Raw genomic sequence first — 20,921 nt, forward strand, 5'->3', positions numbered from 1 at the left:
TAAATGTAAATGTAAGGAGAACAAAAATAAATAAATTTTAAAATGTAAATTATAGTGCAAGGCCACGAACAAAATACTTTTAAAAATTAGCACGAATCTATACCAGTCCACAAGTATATGAATAAAGTTCCCAATATTAATATGATAGCAATGCCCATAAACGGGTGAAAGCCTCTATGACCCTGTTCTCTTCTCCCGTCACAAGAACTCCTTTCTCCACTTCGTCTGGGAATTGACTTTCTGAGTATATACGTACCCATAATTCTCTATCACTACCCATAATACTGGGAGAGGAACGTTGCAAGATAGCCATCCATATCCATTTGCCCGCCTCCAACTCCATAGGATATATATGTATATCCAAATATTGTGATCCATATCGTCCAGATTCTATCTCGAGGCGTAACTGAGAAATTTGTGAAAATTCCCTGTTTACAACAAAACATAGCAGAATGCAGCGAGCAGTGGAGGGCCATTCGAGGGGTGGAGCGGAGTTCGTTTTCCGTTTAGCGAAGGAGTAAAGGACAGAGAGATTGGGGAAGGCAAAGGACTGTAGACGTGTGGCTGCATCAGGGATTGCCCGCGCGCATACTACAATTTCTTCTTTTGGCCATTTCTGCAAATAAAAAAATCCACGTCAACACATTAGACAATCCACTAACAACTGAAAATAATTAGAACTCTAAATGCCTATAGACTACAATTACCTGCATCCTTTGAATGCGATCTTCAACACCTGATCTGCTGATTGCTTTGAGTTGCACTTTTTTCAATCTTTCCATGCGCTCCAAACTTTCTATACCTGCTTCCTGCCATTTTGTATGTGCTATCAGCTTCTCCAACGCTGAGCAATGTTCCAAACCTTGCATTTTCATAATTCCATAGCAATCTTGAAGTACAAGGACTCGGAGAGAAGAAAATTGCGCAAAACTAGGAAGCGCATTCAACTTGGGGCTCCCTTTCAAAGCTATGTACTCGAGTGAATTTGGTAGGACTTCTATCTTCTTTAAATTGTCATTCTTACAAAATAACAGACTCTTGAGGTCGGGACAACAATCTGTGGAGATGGAGATCTTGGACACTTCAGTTGAATCTAGCTCTATCCACTTCAAACAAGTAAACAACCCTGCCCCGAGATCCAATTCGTCGATTGGACACCACATTATATACAATTTTCGAAGATTAATTCGTTGCCCAACTGATTTTGGTAAGGATTTCACTCCTGAATTACTTAATATTAAATTCTCTAATAGATTAAGGCACCACAATGAGTCAGGTAAACATTCCAGCTTGTGACAGTTCCGAATTTCAAGAGAAGTCAAGCAAGGCAAATCTCCCAAAGATGTTGGTAGGCTGGTCAAGAACCTCCCAACGATAGTCAACTTTTGCAATTTGCTCAGTTGACTGATATTCACTGGTATCTCCCTTAGACTACCTGTATCTAAACGGAGGTCTATCAGGGAGTGTTGATTTTTTATGTGAGGAGGCAACTCTTCCAATTGCTGACAGCAACGGAGATCCAAATACTCTAGCTTGATCATGTTCTCCAAAATGTTCAACTCCAAGGTGAGGCTATCACAATGATAGAAGTCAAGGTGCTGCAGGAGTGTGAGCTCTTCAAAAGAAACTGGCAACTTCCTCAATTCATGGCAATAGGACAGATCAAGGTACCTCAGATTTTTTAACTCAACAAAACTGCTGGGTAGCGATGATAGATTGTTACACCCTTGCAAATCAAGGTGCCCCAAATTTCTCAAATCACCAAAACTGTTGGGTAGTGATAATAGATTTTTAGACCAGGACAAATCAAGGTGCTCCAGATTTCTCAAATCACCAAAACTGCTATGCAGCGAACAGACCATTGAATACCTCAACTTCAGGTGCTCCAGCGATTGAAGAAGACAAAATTCTTCTGGTAGATTCGTGATATAACTCATACGCTCCATGACTATCTTTTTCAAATGCCTGAGACATCCTATTGACTTTGGAAATCTTTGGAAATTATGACATCCAGAAATAACCAACTCTCTCAACTGCAAAGGGGCCTGCAACAAATTGTCAATGAGATCCACTGCAAATACCCAACAATGAAAATTATTGAAGTAAATATTCGAAAAGAACTCGTTAAAGGGAGATACTTACATAACTGTCAGTAATCCATAGTTCTCTTAGCTGTAATTTCTCCAGCGATGATTCGTTGAGGTCTAAAACCCTTAAATTTTCCAATAGACTCAATGACTGAAGATTTCTCTGCTCAATGTCGGACAAACGAAGCCATACCAGATTTCTTGATAGATCACCAAGTACTTCATAATTAAATTTTCCTCTAACGTGAAGAATTTTCAATTCAGGAAAAGCGCGTGCTAGGCTACAAGAACATCGAGCAAACTGCTCAATCTTCTTGATGGATTCATCTGTTGTGGCCATTATTCCTCGAATGGCAATTTTCTTTTAAATTCAAACAAAAATGAAATAAAAAGTTATTTAAACATGCAGACAAGAACCAAACAAATACAAGTAGACAAAGAAGGTTGGCATGCCATTGTTTAATGTGAAAAACAAAGAAAGCGATAAATCTTACCTGATCTACATTTTCAATATTAATAAACTGGTCTATCAGCTGAGGAGACCAGAGACGGAAGGGTGACTGATTATTTGCAATTTCTCTGCCCAAATCTCTTAAGTGGTCGTGCATTTTGATGCGATCGTCATCATCAAGTTCAACAAGACACTTATTCAGAAGCTTTCCCCAACTATGCAGGCCACTCCACCCTGATCCATCCCAAACTGCAATGGCTGAAGATTTCTTCTCTCCAATGAAGAAACATGCTGTATCTAAAAAGATCTGCTTCTCTTCATCATCTAAGACATCATAACTTATTTTTAGTCTGTCTTTGATGTCTTTGTTTAGTACTCTAGAGATCTTATGCAATAGACTCTTCCAATTCTCTTTGTTGGAGATATCATATAATTGTGCTCCAAAAATCTTTAGAGAAAACGGTAATCCATTGCAAACATGTAGGAATCTTTCAACCAAATCTTCAAACTCTTGGAGTGGAGAGGGCTGCAAGAAAGCGTGCCAACAGAAGAGCTGCTTGGCATGAGATGGATTCAATGGTTTCATTTTATAAATGGATGAGATACCCCAACATCTTAGGACTTCAAGTTCTCTTGTGGTCACTACAATTAAACTATTACATCCAAGATTATCCTTCTGGGGCACTAGAGCATCCAATTGGTCTGAGTTATCCACATTATCTAGAATAATGAGCAGCTGAAGAGATCTCAAACGGCTAGCAAGAATCCCCTTTCCTTCTTCTATATTCTCAATTGATACTCCACGGAGACCAAGGTCCTCTAGAAGTTTTTTCTGTTTATTATGCAATAGACCTTTAGAAGCAGCATCTCTAACATCTAATAGAAAACTAGACCTTCCCATCATTTTGTATTTCTTATTATATAAGTGTTTGGCAAAAGTGGTTTTGCCAGATCCACCCATACCCCATATTCCCACAACTTGCACATTGTCATGGCTATTTGCAGATTGAAGTGTTGTCCTTTCAAAGTCTATTAGAATTTCATCTAGACCAATTGGATGGTTGGCAACTACAAATGGCACATTTTTTATATCTTTCAAGACACAGCCAACAATTTTCTTCAACAGGCTCTCCTCTTCACTAAACATACACAACAGCAGCAGAATAGAACAGAACAAACATCGCTTAACATGACATGCATACTGAAAATTAAGAAATAAAAAAATGCCCCAAAAGCAGATGATTGATAGAAAAGTTATGTACAGGAGATAAGAGTATTTGGTACTCACTCTTCATTATGGGTGATGACGCCAACATTATATGAAACATTGTTTAGTGCATCCTTCCACTCCTGAAGCTTTTCCAAGGTGTATCTACCCTTTTCTTCATGCCGGGAAAATGCTTTAGCATAGACCTCTTTAGCATATCGGACAACATCAGTTTCAACATGATAGAAAACAGGAACAATTTTAGTGCCTGTTTTGATCATAAATGAAAGCTCTGCCAAACACCATGGGGATTCTGCATAATTCTGAGAAAATATTGCTACATGAAGTGAAGCACTGCGCATTGCCTCCTCTATTTCTATGGGCAAGAAATCCCCCAATTGAAGCTCGTTTTTATCCAAAAAAACCCTCAATCCCATGTCAGTGAGGGTTTTATAGAGAGTAGCTGCGAGTGTGTCCTTGACATCAGGGCCACGATGGTTAATAAATACATCGTATGGCAACTTTCTCTCTGGCATTGTGGATCTACCAGAAGTAGATGCAGATGGTGCGATTCCTTCAAAAGCGTTTGTAATCTCAAGTTCGGGGTTCCTAGAAGTAGATGCCATGAAATTAGACTGAACAGAACACAAACAAAGACATACTAATGAAAGGGGTATTCTTGTTTGAGGAGGAGAAATGCCCGCCAAGTATATATAAGAGGAGGGAGTCGGTAGCGTAGGGAAGAAAGGCAGAAGCATCCCAAACTCGTTCCGGGTAATTAAGTTTGAAAAAAAGGTTCAGGCTAGGATCTGTGCTGGAAACCCGGCGGAAGGAGCGAAGAAGCATCACACAAAGGGCCGGGCTTAACCGGCACACTCTAAGCGTTGACTGCTCAGGTCGCCGGGCCCACTCAACAAGAGATTTCCCGTTCATAACGTTTCTGTTTACGGCTTTGTTTGTTTCCACCGTTTATTTCGCCTAACGTCCGTTTCCTCCCCTCCGTCCCGTCCAAATAAGAGTCGCCGTTAACTTTGAATTTGAACGCCGATCCCGCCCAAAAGTTTCAAAGTGTTTTCGCATAAAATAAAGCGGGCACTCCCATTTGTCTCACCGCTGTCAAGGAAGTATTTACCAGTTGCATGCCATAGCTTCTGAGGTATTTTTAGGGCCTTTCTTGCTTTATGCAAATAGATTTTTCAACGGATAGAAGACATGGGCATCCTCACGATGTAATTGATGCAACAGGTTTCCATATCAATCAATTTTATTTTCCAGCGTACTACTTGTCTCTGCCAAAATGGGAGTTTTGGAACAGGGTATCAGTATCCATCAAAGCATAACAAAAGGGCGATTACTATGAGAGGTTGCAGCTGGAAAGACAACACACGAACTGTTTGACTAGACGCCTCAAAGAAATGTGGTATCATGGACGCTATGATTGCAGGATATGCACAAATTGAATTTGTTGAATAGGATTCAGAAACTCTCAACCAAATGCGATTGGTGGGTGTAAACCTAGACTCCACAACCTTTACCAGTATCGTCACAGCCTGTGCGAAAATGGGAGCTTTAAAACAGGGTACGGGCATCCATCACCGCGTAAATGATAGAGGAACTCTGTCATATGTTGTAGCTGCAACTGCCCTGGTAGGTATGCATGCAAAATGTGTTGGCTTCGACAAGGCACGTGAACTGCTTGACAGAATGGCTTGAAGAATTATTTGAGAGAGTGCCATGGTTTCTAGATATGCAAAATGCGAAAGCATAGGAAAGGCATGTGAACTGTTTGACAAAATGCCTCAAAGAAATACGTCCACATGAAATGCCCTGATTGCAGGATATTAACAAAATGGGCTGAGGATGTCTTCTTAATGGAGCGCCAAAACAATTTTTCAGAATTTTAAATATTTACATTTTTTATTCAATTCATCTAGATTTATGGAGTGAAATTCTAAAGTTCTATCACACTTTATAATAGGTTTTAAGAAAACTATAAAAAATGAGTCGTCATTGTAACATGTTAATGTGATCTAATCAGTTCTGAATCAAAAGAATCACACTACAATGTTTAGGATTTTGAGGATAAGATAGCTTTCACTAGTAACATAAGATATATTAGTTTATTTATATAGTGGCGGGTTTGAGGATAAGGATTACTTAGAATGTCTATTCAAGATCTCAAACTTGGTTTAGTCAAATGTTTAATGGTATCAATGTATTCAAAATAGATTCAACCAAAATGTTTCTATCTAAAATAGATCTAGTTAGGATGTTTTCTTGCTCATATATAATTACATATCTTTTTCAGTTTAAAAAAATGAACATTGCAAAACCAAAAGTCATGAAAACCAAATCAGATTTTATATTTTATTGTGAATCTCAATAGTCATTGAGAGATATGTTAGAAGTCAAAACAAGTAAACATGAGTTTGATGGACCAAGTTGGATTAATATAATGTTATAGAGTCATCTCTCAATCAGTTCTCATTGTTGGATTTCTATGCATTATTAAATATTTTTATTATTTTGTGTAAATTTATTACTTCATTTTCATGACAATTTGATATCCAAATATAAAAGGATAGTCATAAAAAATTTAAGCATGTTAAGAAATTGTTGTACAAGGCATGAAATAGTAGGTGAATAATTGTCATGAAAACATCAATTGAGGAATACCTTTTATTATTAATTCACTTGGGTATATACTATATAAAGAAAAATTTAAATGGACCTTTCAATATGCATAAAAAAGTTGGACGAATATTTTTGATGATTATGTTTTCATATACTAAGATAAAGTCATTCTTCTCATCTTCTTTTTCTTCTTTAGAACCACCATCACTTTCTATTTCAAAATTTATCATCTTCCTCAACATCATCTTCAAATTATCCTGTTGTGAAAGAGTCATTTGTTTCTATGAGCTCTTTAGAATTCTAATTTCTAAATTGATTGAATCTAGATATATGATTGAATACTTTCTCATATGTGATTCCCTTGACCATGCCACCTATGATTTTGACTTTAATTGCATCTTCATATTGCTAACACCTTTTCAGTTTTGATACAAATGATGACTTTGAGATGACAAAAAAAATTCCTTGACTATAATCCATTATGATACTAATTGCCATTGCATTTTCATATTGTTCACCTTCATTGTACAACATCTCCCCCAACCATCCACCACTCCCAAGCATTCTCTCTTTTTAGATGAAGATTCAACTTTACTCGTGTTTATAATTTTTCTTGCAAATTGGTTGCTTATGCACCGATTTAAGATATTATTTTAATTATTTTTAATCATTGCTAGATTTAAGAAAGTATTCTACTTTTATATTTAGTACATTAGTAGCATTCTTATTTTACCTTATTTCTTTTGTGTGCTTGTCATTTATCACATTAGTTATAAAGTATGATTGTCAAATAAAATAAAAGTCAATGGTCTTATCACATCCCTACATTAGGCCCCTTTAACTTGGGCATTATGTGGATAACATATTAGTTAATATTAATTAATAAAAAGAAATGAATGTACAAGAAAGGGAGAGGAAAGTTGGATGACCTCCTACAATTCACATTAACTAGTGATGGCACGAGAGAAAAGGGGGGTTTGTCATGCTATTAATAAGACATGGCATCCTTCCCCTTGGCTATCTAGTCTTTTTGCTTCAATTGTATGAAATAATGTGTGATATCTAGTCTTTATGCTTCAATTGTAAGGAGATTTACATAGACAATTGTGAAAGAAGGCAAGCAGGAGGAGCAACCATGGACAATGGTTGGAACCTAAAACAGGGTAGGGGCCTACATAAACTGCCTTGTTAGGTAGGATATTTTCAAAACTAGATTCGTTCAAAATGGTTCATGATCTTTTGAGAAAAAGTAATTGTAATAAGTAAAGGTAGGCTCCACAACCTTTGATGACATCCTTACTTCAATCTTGTGTCTGAAGGAAAGCTTGCAAACAAGCTATGCATATACTTCATTTGTTTGTTTCCTTAGTTTTATTTTCATTTGTTTGTCAATAAACGAGATTATTCCCCACATTTCATTCTTTAAAATAGACTTATAAACCTTTTGATAGATGATTGAATGATTTTCAAAATGTTTTCTTAAAAAATGATAAGTGTTTTGATGAAGCAATGCCCTAGTAGGAATCAGGGATATCGCTATCCTCGACACCTAACTATTAGAATCTTGGCAAATGCAGAAGACAATCCCATGGGGATTTGGGATGTTCCATCCCCAATACCCATTATAGAGTTGGGAATGAAACATCCTAGACCCACGAAGCCTAACTCAAGAAATGTTGATGCCAAGCATCGGGGATCAGGGATGGTGGTGCAGGAGCACCTAGTTTTGCTTATATTCTCCATTTTTGGTATTTTTCACGCTTTAGTGTCTGGTTAGTTTTGAAATGTTTTAATAGGTTGTTTTTAGTCATTTAATTGGTTTTTTATCTCATTTTGTGCTTGAGAGATCAAATTTTGCTTCTTAGAGGTTGAATTGTCAATTTTGTGCTTCTAGGCCAAAAATGGCTAGAAAGTGAGAAATTGCCTTATAGGCCTAGAAATGGTTGGGAAAGTTTTGGAACATGTTTTGTGAGTTATTTTAATCATTCCTAAGTGTCTAGGAGGGATAGATAAGTTAGTTTTCTCAAAAAAGTCATTTGGAGCAACAAAAGTTGCTTTCTTGTTTGGAAAAGTTGTCATTTTTAAGAAAAAATTGTAAAAGAAAACCTCCTACAGCTGTGTGTCCATACAGGACATCATAAATACTTCATGGTGGTATAAATATTCCTCCCTCTTCTTTTTATAGGGTTTTCAATTGTATTTGAAGACATTCTCAATTGGAAATATCAAGAATTCTGGCTTTTAATGGTTTCTAGACTCATTTTCTTGTGACAGTCCGTACTTGGATAGTTTCTTTTTGTACAGTACTTGCTGTAGATTTTTCTTAATTTGAATTCAAGGCATTTAATGTATTATTTTCATTTGTTAATAATTTGGAAGTTTGTACAAATTAGTTTCATTTTTGGCTTATGATTGCCCTGTCAAGGGTTTGGGTCTGAAAAATACATCAACTTGTCTAAATCCAAGTTTGGGATCCCATGGATGGACTTAGAAAAGTTGTATGGCCCGTGTATCATGTAAATATTTCACATTTTGGCCAGGGTTGTGAGAAAGAAGAGTTTTTGAGCATATGCTAGGCAAATTGGTGATGGATTTGGCTAGCAATGTGAGTAAGACCAAACTTGTTCGTGCTCAAGATCAATTTGAGTAAGAAAACTTGAGGCAGAGGTATGAACTAGAATTCAAGGGGTTTTGGATCCATTTGGAGCCCCAAAAAATGTACTTTTAATCTTGCAAGTGTGTGTTAATTCTACCTGGCAGCAAGCATACATTTACTAGATTTATGACAGTCAAAATTGGTCTCAGTGTAGAGATGATAACTATTTATTTCACCATTGGATATTTATTAATTTTGGATATGTTTTGCTTAATCAATTTTTCTAAAACTCCACCAGATAGATTGGACTATTGTTTTCGGGTTTGGAAGTTATTAATGTCTGAGTGTGTGTTAACTCAAGTTGGCAGCAAGTACCCAGTTTTGGGGAATTAATGAATTTTTGGGTCTAAACTTGCTTTTTGTATATATCCATGCTTTGGAATATTTTGGAAGATGTTGGAAAGGTTTTATGAAGTTACCACAGACCTTGGCGGAGGTTTCCATGCTATTATAACATTGAAAGTGCAACAAAAATAGTGAAAGTGCAGTCATAATACATAAAACAGTCAAGTAAATGTTTGTGTGGCAAGTGTTTGTCAGATTGTCATGCAGGGAAGTGATGGAAAGTTGATTCAAATGGTGTGCCAAAGGTCTGACATGAATTTGGGGGCTTGGTTTGCAGTTTAGAATTGACTTCCTTTGTAACTTGGTTGAAACCCTCTCAAAACCCTACTTTTTAGCCTAAAAAAGTGGAAAGTCACCATACCAACTTCTCAAGGGCTAAAAATAAGAAAATATTTGATTTTACACCTTATTGACACCATCCATGTTAGTTTTTGTGAAGGTTGTGGTCATCATTACCCTCTGCAAGCAAATTTCACTCAATTAGCCCTCCACGGGCTAGTAGCCCTTTTTAGCCCTATTTTCACAAAAGTTGAACCTGATTGTCCAAACAAAGTATGAACCTTCCAAGCTTTCTAAAATAGTTGAAATACATGCTATGGACCTATTCCCATCATTTTAGACAATCAAGACATGGTTTTGGAGTTTGGACCCCTGGTGGAGGACTTGAGTAACTTGAGGAAGCAAACTAGAAAAATGTTGCATAACACACAATAGGGTGGTTGTTTGAGGAGAAGTATGGGTGTTGGAGTTTTGATGTTGCCAAACACTAATTGAATACATTAGAAAAGAACATTTTTTTTTCCACTTGTCAATTTAGACCAATTTAGGCTTATTGAGTAACTTCTCACTCAATCTCCCTATCAGATGGTCACGTCCCCAATCCCAACGATAGACAATGCTATCAGGGATTGGGGATGCCAACATCCCTGACCCCTTATCACTTTATACATAATTTTTGTGTGTATTTCAATATCCTGGACACATGATGTTTCTCCTATATGCTTCAAAGTAGGATCAAGGATGTTGCCATCCTCGACCCCTCAAATACAAAGGTTTGTTTATTGGGTAAAGACATGAATGTTTTATAGTCAGTGGATTATTTGCTTTCAATGCTTAGTTAGTCTCTACTTTCAATAAGATGTTTTCAGCAATAGTGTAGTATTTTTTTACATTTAATAAAGACTCCTAATTCAAGACATTTTGTGTAGAGTCGATAATGTCTCAACAAAAGGTCATCCCAATGAAATACAAATTCAATGATTATATTTCTCCTACTAAATTGCACATACTAGATAGGGAGATCACAAACATTGATCTAGGACATACAGGCCTAGATGAGTTCGTAAGGCGAATGTCAAATCCAAATCGGAGGACCCCTAGGGGCTACATCTTTGGTTTACTCAAGGTTGGGGCAAATAGCTATATTTCTTGTTTCCTTGCAGTCTATAGACTTGGTTGTGGAATGTGCAACAAACTATAATTCAAATGAGAGAAGGGATTATGACCCATTAGGATACATCATTTTAGATATCTCTCTTGATGCAATTGAAATTATCTTCCACATTCCTAAATATGATACATATGCTAAGGTGGAAATCACTCATGGGTAACAATATTATGTAGAGGAGAATAACCAAATGGTCCATATAAATGAGCACCTTCTTGAGAAGTCCAAGAAACCTAATCAATTGGAGCAGATGAAGATTATTCACCAAGCCTACCTATATATGGATGGAAGAGATTATGTCACCATTCTGAGTAGAGTAGCAAGCCTCCTAGATGCAAAGGATTTACGTTCATTAAAAATATCTCTACAAGAAAGGAAAGTGATGGGATCCATTTTTTAGCATGGGATTCACAAAAATTCCATTTTTAGAGAGGATATACTTACAAGCTTATGTGATTGTGAACTGGGTTGTTGGATTATGCATTTAATAGGCTATATCCACTTCCATTTTAGTAGTTGATTTTATGTGAACTTGTGTTTTTGATTTATTCACATTGTATCAATGTGTGTATGAGCTACACACTATTGTATTTTTTATGTGTGTATGGTCTAGTCATTATTATACCTATGATATGTGTATAAGCTAGTAACCTTTTGTGTTAATTGATGTATGATTGAGCCAACCGCTTTGTAAAAATGAGATGTTGGAGTGATGTTTTCTCCATGTGGTTGTGTTTTATATAATAATGATTGATATGAAACCAACATGTATGATTTGAATGTGTTTATCATCAATCTATTGTAACTTGACTAATTTCAAAGCAGATTTTTAAAGAATAGTCATGATTTAAAGGTAAAAAAATTATAAATCTAATACAAGAGGAGATGATTAATTCTCTCTATTATTCATGTATAAACAACATAGCCACTAGTTCTTAAAAAATATATCTAGGTACCTAGGGCCATCTCAAATGATCCCTTAAGGTTTAGGTTTAGATCTAGACATGGCCCTAACTTTGGGAGCATACCAATTTCTAGAAAGCATATGAATGGTTGTGTAGATTTGTTTTCACGATTGTGGTTGGAAAAGTTATAAAGTCACCATTTCTAAGTTAAATGGAAGATGTTTGATCACATAAGCTAGAACTAGTTGTTAAAAAAATTAGTAATAGCCAAGAGGCAATTGTTATAGGTCTTCCCTTTATCTATAAGTAATACCTGTTTGTTGGCATTCTTATTCATATAAGAAACAAAGATACATAAAAAATACAATAAGACATAATCATATAATTCTAATGAAAGACTAAACTTTGAAAAAGATTTCATAAAAAAATTGTTTCAAACAAGTAAAAAAAGTAAATAAAAGAAAACAAAATTATATGACTTAAGTATCCTCTCATTAAAAAAGATTTTTCAATATGTTTTAGATTTATTAGTGGTAGGTTTGTTCGGGTTCTTATTCATACAAGAAATAAAGATAAATCAAAAGTACAATAAGTCATGATGATATAACTCAAACAAAATTGAAAAAAAACTTAAACAAAAGAAATAATAAAATAAAACAAAACAAAATTAAAATAAAAAATTTGAGAACATAGCTTTTAAAATTTTCTATAATCTATTATATTCCTTTAATTAATTAATAAACTTCCAACTTGAATCTCTTCACCTATAATTTCCATCCACACTTCTCAAAAACTAATACAAGCTCCCCAAAAATACATAATATAAATTTTCTTTAAAGTAAAATTAAATAAACTTCTCCCTCCAAATTATTGCTAAATTATATATTAGTAGTCCTCTTGAACAGATACTTCACTTTCAATATTGACAAAGAGTAAACTATATTTAATATTAAAAATAAACTAATTAGTTTTAAATTGTAAATTAATTAATTATAAATATAAATCTTACAAATTGAATATGTAATTATTTGTGAATTCAATAAAATATAATATTAAATTTTAATCTGAGTTTAGATAAAATATAAAATATGTAATTATTTATGAGTTCAATAAAAGTAAAAAAAAATATGTAATTGTTTACTGTAAATTTCTTAGGATGGAGATTATGAGTATAGAACAAGGAGTACTGTGTATGGATAATTTGGTGTCCACAGAAATGGTAGAAGATATTGACCTAGGTTGGATGAAGTAGTCACAACTATACAAGATTAAATGGTTGTAGCAGTGAGATGAGATATTATAGTAGAAAAATATTTGGTAAAGTTCAACATAGCTTCTCATTATGATAAGGTGATGTGTGACAGTGCACTGATGGATGTGCGTCATGTATGGTGTAGGCATATTATTAGAGGGATGACACCTACACTAGAATATTATGTCTAGAAGATAAAATTTGATGCCCCTTTAAGGATAAGTGAGGGACAATTCTAAAGATGCAGGTCATGATGAGAATAAATAAAAGGTACAAGTTTAAAATTATGTAGTTTTAAGATCAATCCTTCATAGATCTTATCAAACATTGGTGAATTGATCTTCTTAAAATAAGAAGCACCAAGATGTATGTTCCAATAAAAAGCTTATAGTCATAAGAACATCCACAAAGATTAGACTAATAATACAAATTTTTAAGAACATCATGTTGAAAAGGAACCTTGATTGAAATAGAACTAAACACTCTCAATAAATTAATCATTGTTAGAGGGACGGACTAGGATAAATTCATGAAGGAGACATATTTATCTCAAAACTAATAGATGTCCAAGCAAAGAAAATAAAATCTAGAGGCCAAAAAAAAATAAAAAATTGAGAAATTTAGCTACCTAAAGGTGAAAACAATCCAAAATAGTTTCATGGAAGTTGAAGCTCTTTTGCATGACTTATTATTATTTAAATCATGCAAAACTAACATGATAATAATTAAGGAAAATTTCATTGTCATCATTTTATGTATATAGAAAAGATGCTCTACTAATTGAAGAATAAACATCACTTTGAATGAAGCTTGGGTTATACTAGTTGACACTACTAATTTCTGTACCATTTATGTAAATTAGTTTTGATTATATTTTTAATCTTCATTAATAGTATAGAATTGTTTTGATAGATAAAGTAGTATCATAAAAGTCATTTTTGTAAAACTAAGGTTCCTTTTTAAAATTATAAAAGTATAAGGTAAATTTGATCGGGACGACTTTTAAGCTACTCGGATAAATGCGGATAATAAGTGTTCATTAGTTTAGTGTGTTAATTAGAAGACAAATGTAGTGGATAAATGTATTTAGTTTGAAGATGCATGATAAAGAATGTATATTGATAATATATATAATTCATTTGTGTTATGATACATAAATTTTATCCTTAAGATCTTGTTAATTTGATTTAGTTAAAATAGTTTTACAATTTTAGGTGGTTCAATTTCAAGTGTCTTGGGTTTGAATCTAGGTCATACAAATCAAATTTGATACATAAATTTAGATGGTGTCTTGCAAGAATGATCTAGTAAAAAATAACATAAGTATTTTTGTATTTGCCTTCTCTATGTCTAAATATGTTGAGGTGATGTTTACAAACACCTTTGAAGAAATTCATGGATCATTGAGGTTAATTTATCATCAACTCCACAAACTTGAAGACAATATTCTAAGCATGTAGATGCCATATATGATTTTGATGCTTTAAACAATCAAAATGTACTCTAGATTTGCATTTAACTCTAAATCCGAATATTTATTATAATATATGTTGGAATTTTCTAGTTTTTCTATCAGTTCTTAAGGTTTTCTTATCCTTGGAGTTTAGGGCATTGAAATTCATTGTGCCTGTAAGAAGTTGTGTTCACTTTTTGGTCAAAAAGTGGAAGTGTTTTCCCTGTTTTTTAGATTTCGCCATGTTTGACCTAAAAATTTGAAGCACTTGAAGAATAAATCTTGAAAAAATTTAGTAATAGAAAATCTAGTGCTCGAAGTCTACATTCCAAATATTTAATTTATTTTAATACCCAGATCTTAAAAATTAAGTTTGAATAGGCATTACTAAAACCTATAGTTTAAAAGTCACTTTTCAAGACCATACCATGCTCATGTACGACAAGCATAATTTGACCTAAATGAAAGTATTTTTCTTAAAGCTTTTGGGAAAAGATCTATAACTCACTCACCTTTGATGAGGATTGTTCTTGTAAATTTTTTTTGTATGTATTTTTTTAATTAATTTTTTATTGGGCATGAACACTGTTTTGAAAAATCCCTATGTACTACAACAAGCATAATTTGATCTAAATTTAATATTTTTTGATATTTTTTTTTAACTTTATAGAAGTGTCACTAGTTTGATACCATATAATTTTTTTTCCAAAAAACATAAAGACAAAAAAGTTATTAAAAAACTAAAAAACCTTGTTATTTCAAATTTATGGACCTCTTTCATTAGAAATTATTTTTAAAAGAAAAATATTGATCCATTTTTTTTTTAAATTATATATTTGGAATCTAGACAGTTTGTTCTGTAATAGGTTTTAATTGTTTAAAAAATTCTGAAAATTAGGTGTTAAAATATAGTTTTGAAGTCATTTTTTGTAAGTAGATTGATTTAGCCTTCAAGTTGCAAATCAAACGAGGTCCAAGCCCCATGTTCGGCTCTCCAAACCATTTCTCAAGCCAAATTCCGAAGCTAGATGCGGGCCCACATTCATATTTTTTTAAATGGGTTATTTTAATTAATTAAAAGTGGCAAAACGAAAAATGAGATCCCATTTCATTTTTTATTATTTTTTTAAATATGTATAAAAAGGCATTGTTTGAGTTGATAAAATATGTGTTTTTATGTGTTACTTTTTATTCAACATTTTATGATCTAGTTGTCCTTTGGATGCTCTTTTGTTGTAATTTTAGATCCATTTTTTGCAGTGGCAATCATTGCTTAATTTTTTAGTCATGGGGTCTAAACAATGTCAGAAGAAGAAAAAAAGGAGGGAAATGACTGCCACAGAAAGAGAGAAGGAGGCCAAACATCCAAGAGATAGAAGAATGATGATTCAACAAATGAATAATCTTGATGCTTCTAGATCCACAACAATGGAAGAGACAAACATTCAAGATGATGCCTTGGGGGATAAGATGGGCATAGATGATGCAATTATCGATGATGTTGATGTGGATGATATAATTATGGAGAATATTCCAGGTACTACATCTTCAAATCTAAGTACATCTTCCAATTATATAAGTACATCTTCAAATCCTTCTCAGAAAGACATGGATAATGTGATTATAGATGATATTCATGTTGATGATTTAGTAGAAGTTGGATATACCAATGTTGAGGTTGATACAATTGTCCATGACTCTAAAATGAAGCAAATTAGAGATATTGAAAATGAAGACCCTCCTATTGGTGAAGATAAAATTCCTTTGAATGTTGAAAGTGAAAATCCTTATAAACATGGTGAAAATGAAAATCCTCCTATTGTTGAAGGTCGGGAAAACCTTTTTATAAAAAATTGAAAAAAAATGTTTTTGATAATCTTCCTAGTAATAATTGTTGGAGATAGATAAGAGCTTATACCAATAGAATATGCAAAGAATTTTTTTCTGAAAAATTACAATTCAATGTCAACTGATGATTCAATTGATGAGAATGTGGAAAATGAGGAAAATGATGAAAAAAATAGGCATATTTGTGAAACCTACAAAAAAGATGAATTAGTTAAGCATGCTATGTCTACTGTTGCAAATGCCATTGAATCTATTGGAACAATGAGTCGATCTAAAGATAAGAATGTAGCATGACGAGCTATAACAACTTCTATAGTGAATAAATCAACCTTGAATAAAAGGATGGTAAGCAACATTAGTGGAATTTTAAAGATGCATCCTAAGATATTGGTTAGAGTAGCTAAAAGAAGATAAAGTATTGAAAATGATCCAATCAATCAAAGTTGGAGTTTTAGTGGTAGACTTCGAAGGTCAGCTATGAAATTGAATATTGAAGTGAATTCTTTGGTTGAAAAGTTTTGGCATGACAATACAAGGGTATCATCTAATGCTAGATATGCTCTAAACTTGAGAGTGGGGTTGAAAATTTGTGACCCTCATCCAAAACACCTATTAGACACAACTCAAATAGAATTTTACAGAAATTTTTTGGATGAAGTTGTGTTACCTAGAAAAATTACCATAAGTCAAATATCATTTGAAAAATGCAAGCCCTGGTATGTGAAAATTAATAAGAAAAGAATCTCTTTTGTAAAACTCACGTGCAATTTTGTTACTATTATGATGTTTTTCGGTACATAAGTTCTATTTTGTATAGTAACATGCTTAGCTAGGAATGTGGTATTCATATGCCATGTGAATCAATCAAGGAATTTGTAGCAAGTTTATTTTGTGAAAGAACTGATGGACACTTATTTTATTTACGTTCATGTATCTTTGGACAATGTTCTAGTTGTGGCAATTTTTCATCACTAGAAGAGTGTATGGATGAGAGCAATGAAACTGATTTTGAACAACAACTAGTCGATTTTAAAAGGTTTAAGAATGTTGAGTATCCCTTAAAGGATGGGAAAACAGGAAAGTGTGTCTATTTAATCACAAAAAAGGTTAGTGTACATGTATTCATGTCAGAATTTAAAAGTAAGATTGCACCAAAATATGTGACACACTCTCAACATGCCATATGGCTTGATGCTCAATTTCGCACATGTAGAAATTCATTTCCAATTGGAAGTATACTATTAGTGGTGGACTTTGTGGAAAACTATACTCTTAAGCCACAAGAGGAAATTCAGTCTCAGCATTACAATTCCACTCAAGTTTCTATTTTTATTCATATTGTTTATCGACATGCAGATGATAGCACAAAGGGTGATAGAAAAATCTTAAGGGAGTACCATTTCTAAGTAAGTGATAATCGGATGCACTCGTCAGAGTTTGTTCAATATTGTTTCAACATATTTTACAAAAACCTAAGAGAAAGATGAATCCATATGATAGAACATCTTATATGGTTAGATAATTGTGCACCTAATAATTCAAGAATGCTCGACTATTTTATTGGTTAAGCAGTGCTCACAAGAAATACAATATCCAACATATATGGAGTTTTTTTGAAGCTGGACATGGCAAAGGAGAACATGATGGAGATGGTGCATGTGTTAAAATAATTCTTGCTAGAGAGCAATTAAAATTTGAAATAATGTAAAATTTAAAGATGCATGTGCAATTGTAGATTGGTGCAATACAATATTATCTACTAGATCAGGTGTGAACTCCACAATTCAGCGATTCTTTTGGTTAGTTGAAGAAGAGAACGTTGTGCCCAGACTTGATTGTGAGGCAATTAGCGGATCGACATAATGGCATTCATTTAAGATTTCAAATCCAAGCACATGGACTATATGGACAAGGGAACTTGCATACTTTTGTCAATTTTATATTTCAAGTGATTCTAATGTATGTGAGAATACTGAATGGGTTGAAGATTGGAATCAAAGATCGTTGACTCCTACTCAAGTACAAGATCAGATTGACACAATTGAAGATAATGATCAACTGTTTGCATCAAATGATTATGAACATGTTTTAGACCTTGCACAAAAATGTAAAATTTATTTAACTTTAATTTGTTGTATTTGAATAAATATATGTTTCTAATTTGAATGATTAATAATTAGCTTCAAACTTTAACATATATATATATATATATATATATAAAGGTAAAATTTATTTAATTTTAATTTGTTGTATTTGAATAAATATATGTTTGTAATTTGAATGATTAATAATTAGTTTCAAACTTTTATTATAAATTAAATGATAAAATTAATTTTGTGTGTAGGACATGTGTATGTTGTTGTTGCACCCAAGGACAATGAGGAGGAAGCAAAATATTGGTTAGCTCGATGTGTTGAGACTAAACACAAATTAGTTAATCCTCGAGAAGATGATGATGGTTTTCATTATCCAATTGCTTCAGTGGTAGTTGTTGGAACTCGGCTAAGGAAATATTTGACAAGGAAGAATGGTTTTCCTACTTTTGAAGATTATGAAACACACAAGAAGATAATACAATTCTCACATTTGATTGTTGCAACAAATATGCAACTTGTGAGATATCGCGGGAGACTTAGAAATAAAAAGTTGTGGACAATTTCTATGGAAGATCACGAGACAATTATAGATGCTTTGGAAAAAAGAGAGGATGCAGATGGTACAGTGGAATAAGTATTTAAATAAAGAGGTATGTATGTATGCACATGTATATATTATATATAATTTCTTTTTATTGTACCATTTGATCTATGGTTTAAATATTAATGTTTGATATATATGGCCATCCCCTTATTGAGCTTACACAATTTTGGTACATGTAATGGAATAAGTATTTAATTTATATAGAGGTACGTATACTTGTTTTTAAAATTACATGTCTTTCAATGATAAATTGATAAGTTGCTTTTAATACAGGTTTTCATAACTCATTTAAAATGTTCAACCATTTTATACTTCCATCTAGATTCTATTTTTATACATGTCCCCTTAAGCCATGTCCTTATCAGTTTGATCCCCTTAAGCCACATGTCCCAATTGTACAACCATCCCCTTAAGGCTCATGTCCTAATCAATTAATTTCCCCTTAAGCCATCTCCAAATTAGTTCAAATGATCCCCTTTTAAGCCACCTGTCTTATTTCTAGTTTGACCCCCTTAAGCCATAAGCCACATGTCTCAATTACACCCATCCCCTTAAGCTTTCCTCATGTGTCCTAATTAGTTAATTTCCCCCTTAAGCCACGTCCTAGTTAACTTTTCACCCCCCTAGTTCCTATTTATATGTATCTAACTATTTTTGTTGTTGTAGGTTTATCTTAGTTTTTTGTTGTTGGTGGCATATGAAATGAGTTCATGAAACTTTAGAATTAAATCAAGATTTCCAAATGAATTGGTAAGCATTATTTTTTTGTTAAATGTTTAGTTTTAATTTCTATTTTTGATGTTTTTCAATGATAAATTGTTAAATTGCTTTTAATAAATATAAAACATTTTGTACTTCCATCTACATTCTAATTTTATGTCCCCTTAAGCCATGTCCTATTTAGTTTGGTCCCCTTTCTTATCACATGTCCCAATTAGGTAGATAGATCCTCTTACTTGCCTTCTCCTAATTAGTTCAAATGATTCCCTTTTAAGCCACATTTCCTATTTAGTTTGATCCCCTTAAGTCACATGTCCCAATTACGCCCATCCCCTTAAGCCTCATGTTAATTAGTTAATTTCCCCTTAAGCCTACGCCCTTGTTAACTTTTCACTCCCCTTATTTCCTATTTATAATATATATCTAACTAGTTTTTGTTGTTGTAGGTTTATCTTTTTTTTTTTTTGTTGGTGGCATGTGAAACGAGTTCATGAATCTAATTAAAACAAGATTTACAATGAATTGGGAAGCATCATTTTTTTGTTCAATGTTTAGTTTTAATTTCTATTTATGATGTTTTTCAATGATAAATTATTAAATTTCTTTTAATAAATTTCAACCATTTGTACTTCCATCTAAATTCTAATTTTATGTCCCCTTAAGCCATGTCTTATTTAGTTCGATCCCCTTCCTTGACACATGTCCCAATTATGTAGATAGATCCCCTTACTTGCCTTGTCCTAATTAGTTCAAATGATCCCCTTTTAGGCAACATGTCCTATTTAGTTTGATCTCCTTAAGCCTCATGTCCTAATTAGTTAATTTTCCCTTAAGCCATGTATAATATATCTAACTATTTCTTATTTATAATATATATCTAACTACTTTTTTGTTGTTGTAGGTTTATCTTAGTTTTTATTGTTGGTCTCATGTGAAACGAGTTCATGAATCTAATTAAATCAAGATTTCCAATGAATTGGTAAGCATCATTTTTTTGTTAAATGTTTGGTTAATTTCTATTTTTAATGTGTACATTTAATAACTGAAGTACTCATTAATTTTTTTTGCATGTAAGTATCATGTACAATTTAAACAAATTTGTCTCTTTGACAGGAATCTAATTTATAGATGTTTTAACAATCTAATTGTCTCCGTGTAGGGATGAAATTTAAAATGTTATTTCCTCTAGATATTTAAATTGAACTTTTAATGTCTT

The 20,921-nt window shown here is 33.1% G+C and overlaps 1 protein-coding gene across 1 annotated transcript; it reads right to left on the reverse strand.

The window, feature by feature from the left end:
- Positions 1 to 69: 69 nt before the first annotated feature.
- LOC131047201 (TMV resistance protein N) lies at positions 70 to 4,552 on the reverse strand. The gene is made up of 5 exons (XM_057981063.2): positions 3,827 to 4,552; positions 2,582 to 3,677; positions 2,143 to 2,448; positions 708 to 2,045; positions 70 to 616 (listed from the first exon to the last, which is right to left on the reverse strand). The coding sequence occupies exons 1-5, from the start codon at positions 4,501 to 4,503 to the stop codon at positions 137 to 139; spliced, it is 3,897 nt and encodes a 1,298-aa protein (XP_057837046.2). The 5' UTR covers positions 4,504 to 4,552; the 3' UTR covers positions 70 to 136.
- Between the last annotated feature and the right edge of the window lie 16,369 nt (positions 4,553 to 20,921).

This window comes from Cryptomeria japonica, chromosome 7 (genome assembly GCF_030272615.1).
Source record: "Cryptomeria japonica chromosome 7, Sugi_1.0, whole genome shotgun sequence".
NCBI lineage: Eukaryota > Viridiplantae > Streptophyta > Pinopsida > Cupressales > Cupressaceae > Cryptomeria > Cryptomeria japonica.

What these genes read in the sequence shown, in the direction of transcription:
- LOC131047201 (XM_057981063.2), bottom strand. Translation starts at nt 4,503, where the DNA reads ATGCTTCTGCCTTTCTTCCCTACGCTACCGACTCCCTCCTCTTATATA. An exon ending in TATGGATTACTGACAGTTAT is followed by an intron (nt 2,046 to 2,142) that starts GTAAGTATCTCC and finishes AATTTGTTGCAG; the next exon opens with GCCCCTTTGCAGTTGAGAGA. An exon ending in ATCGCATTCAAAGGATGCAG is followed by an intron (nt 617 to 707) that starts GTAATTGTAGTC and finishes TTTTATTTGCAG; the next exon opens with AAATGGCCAAAAGAAGAAAT.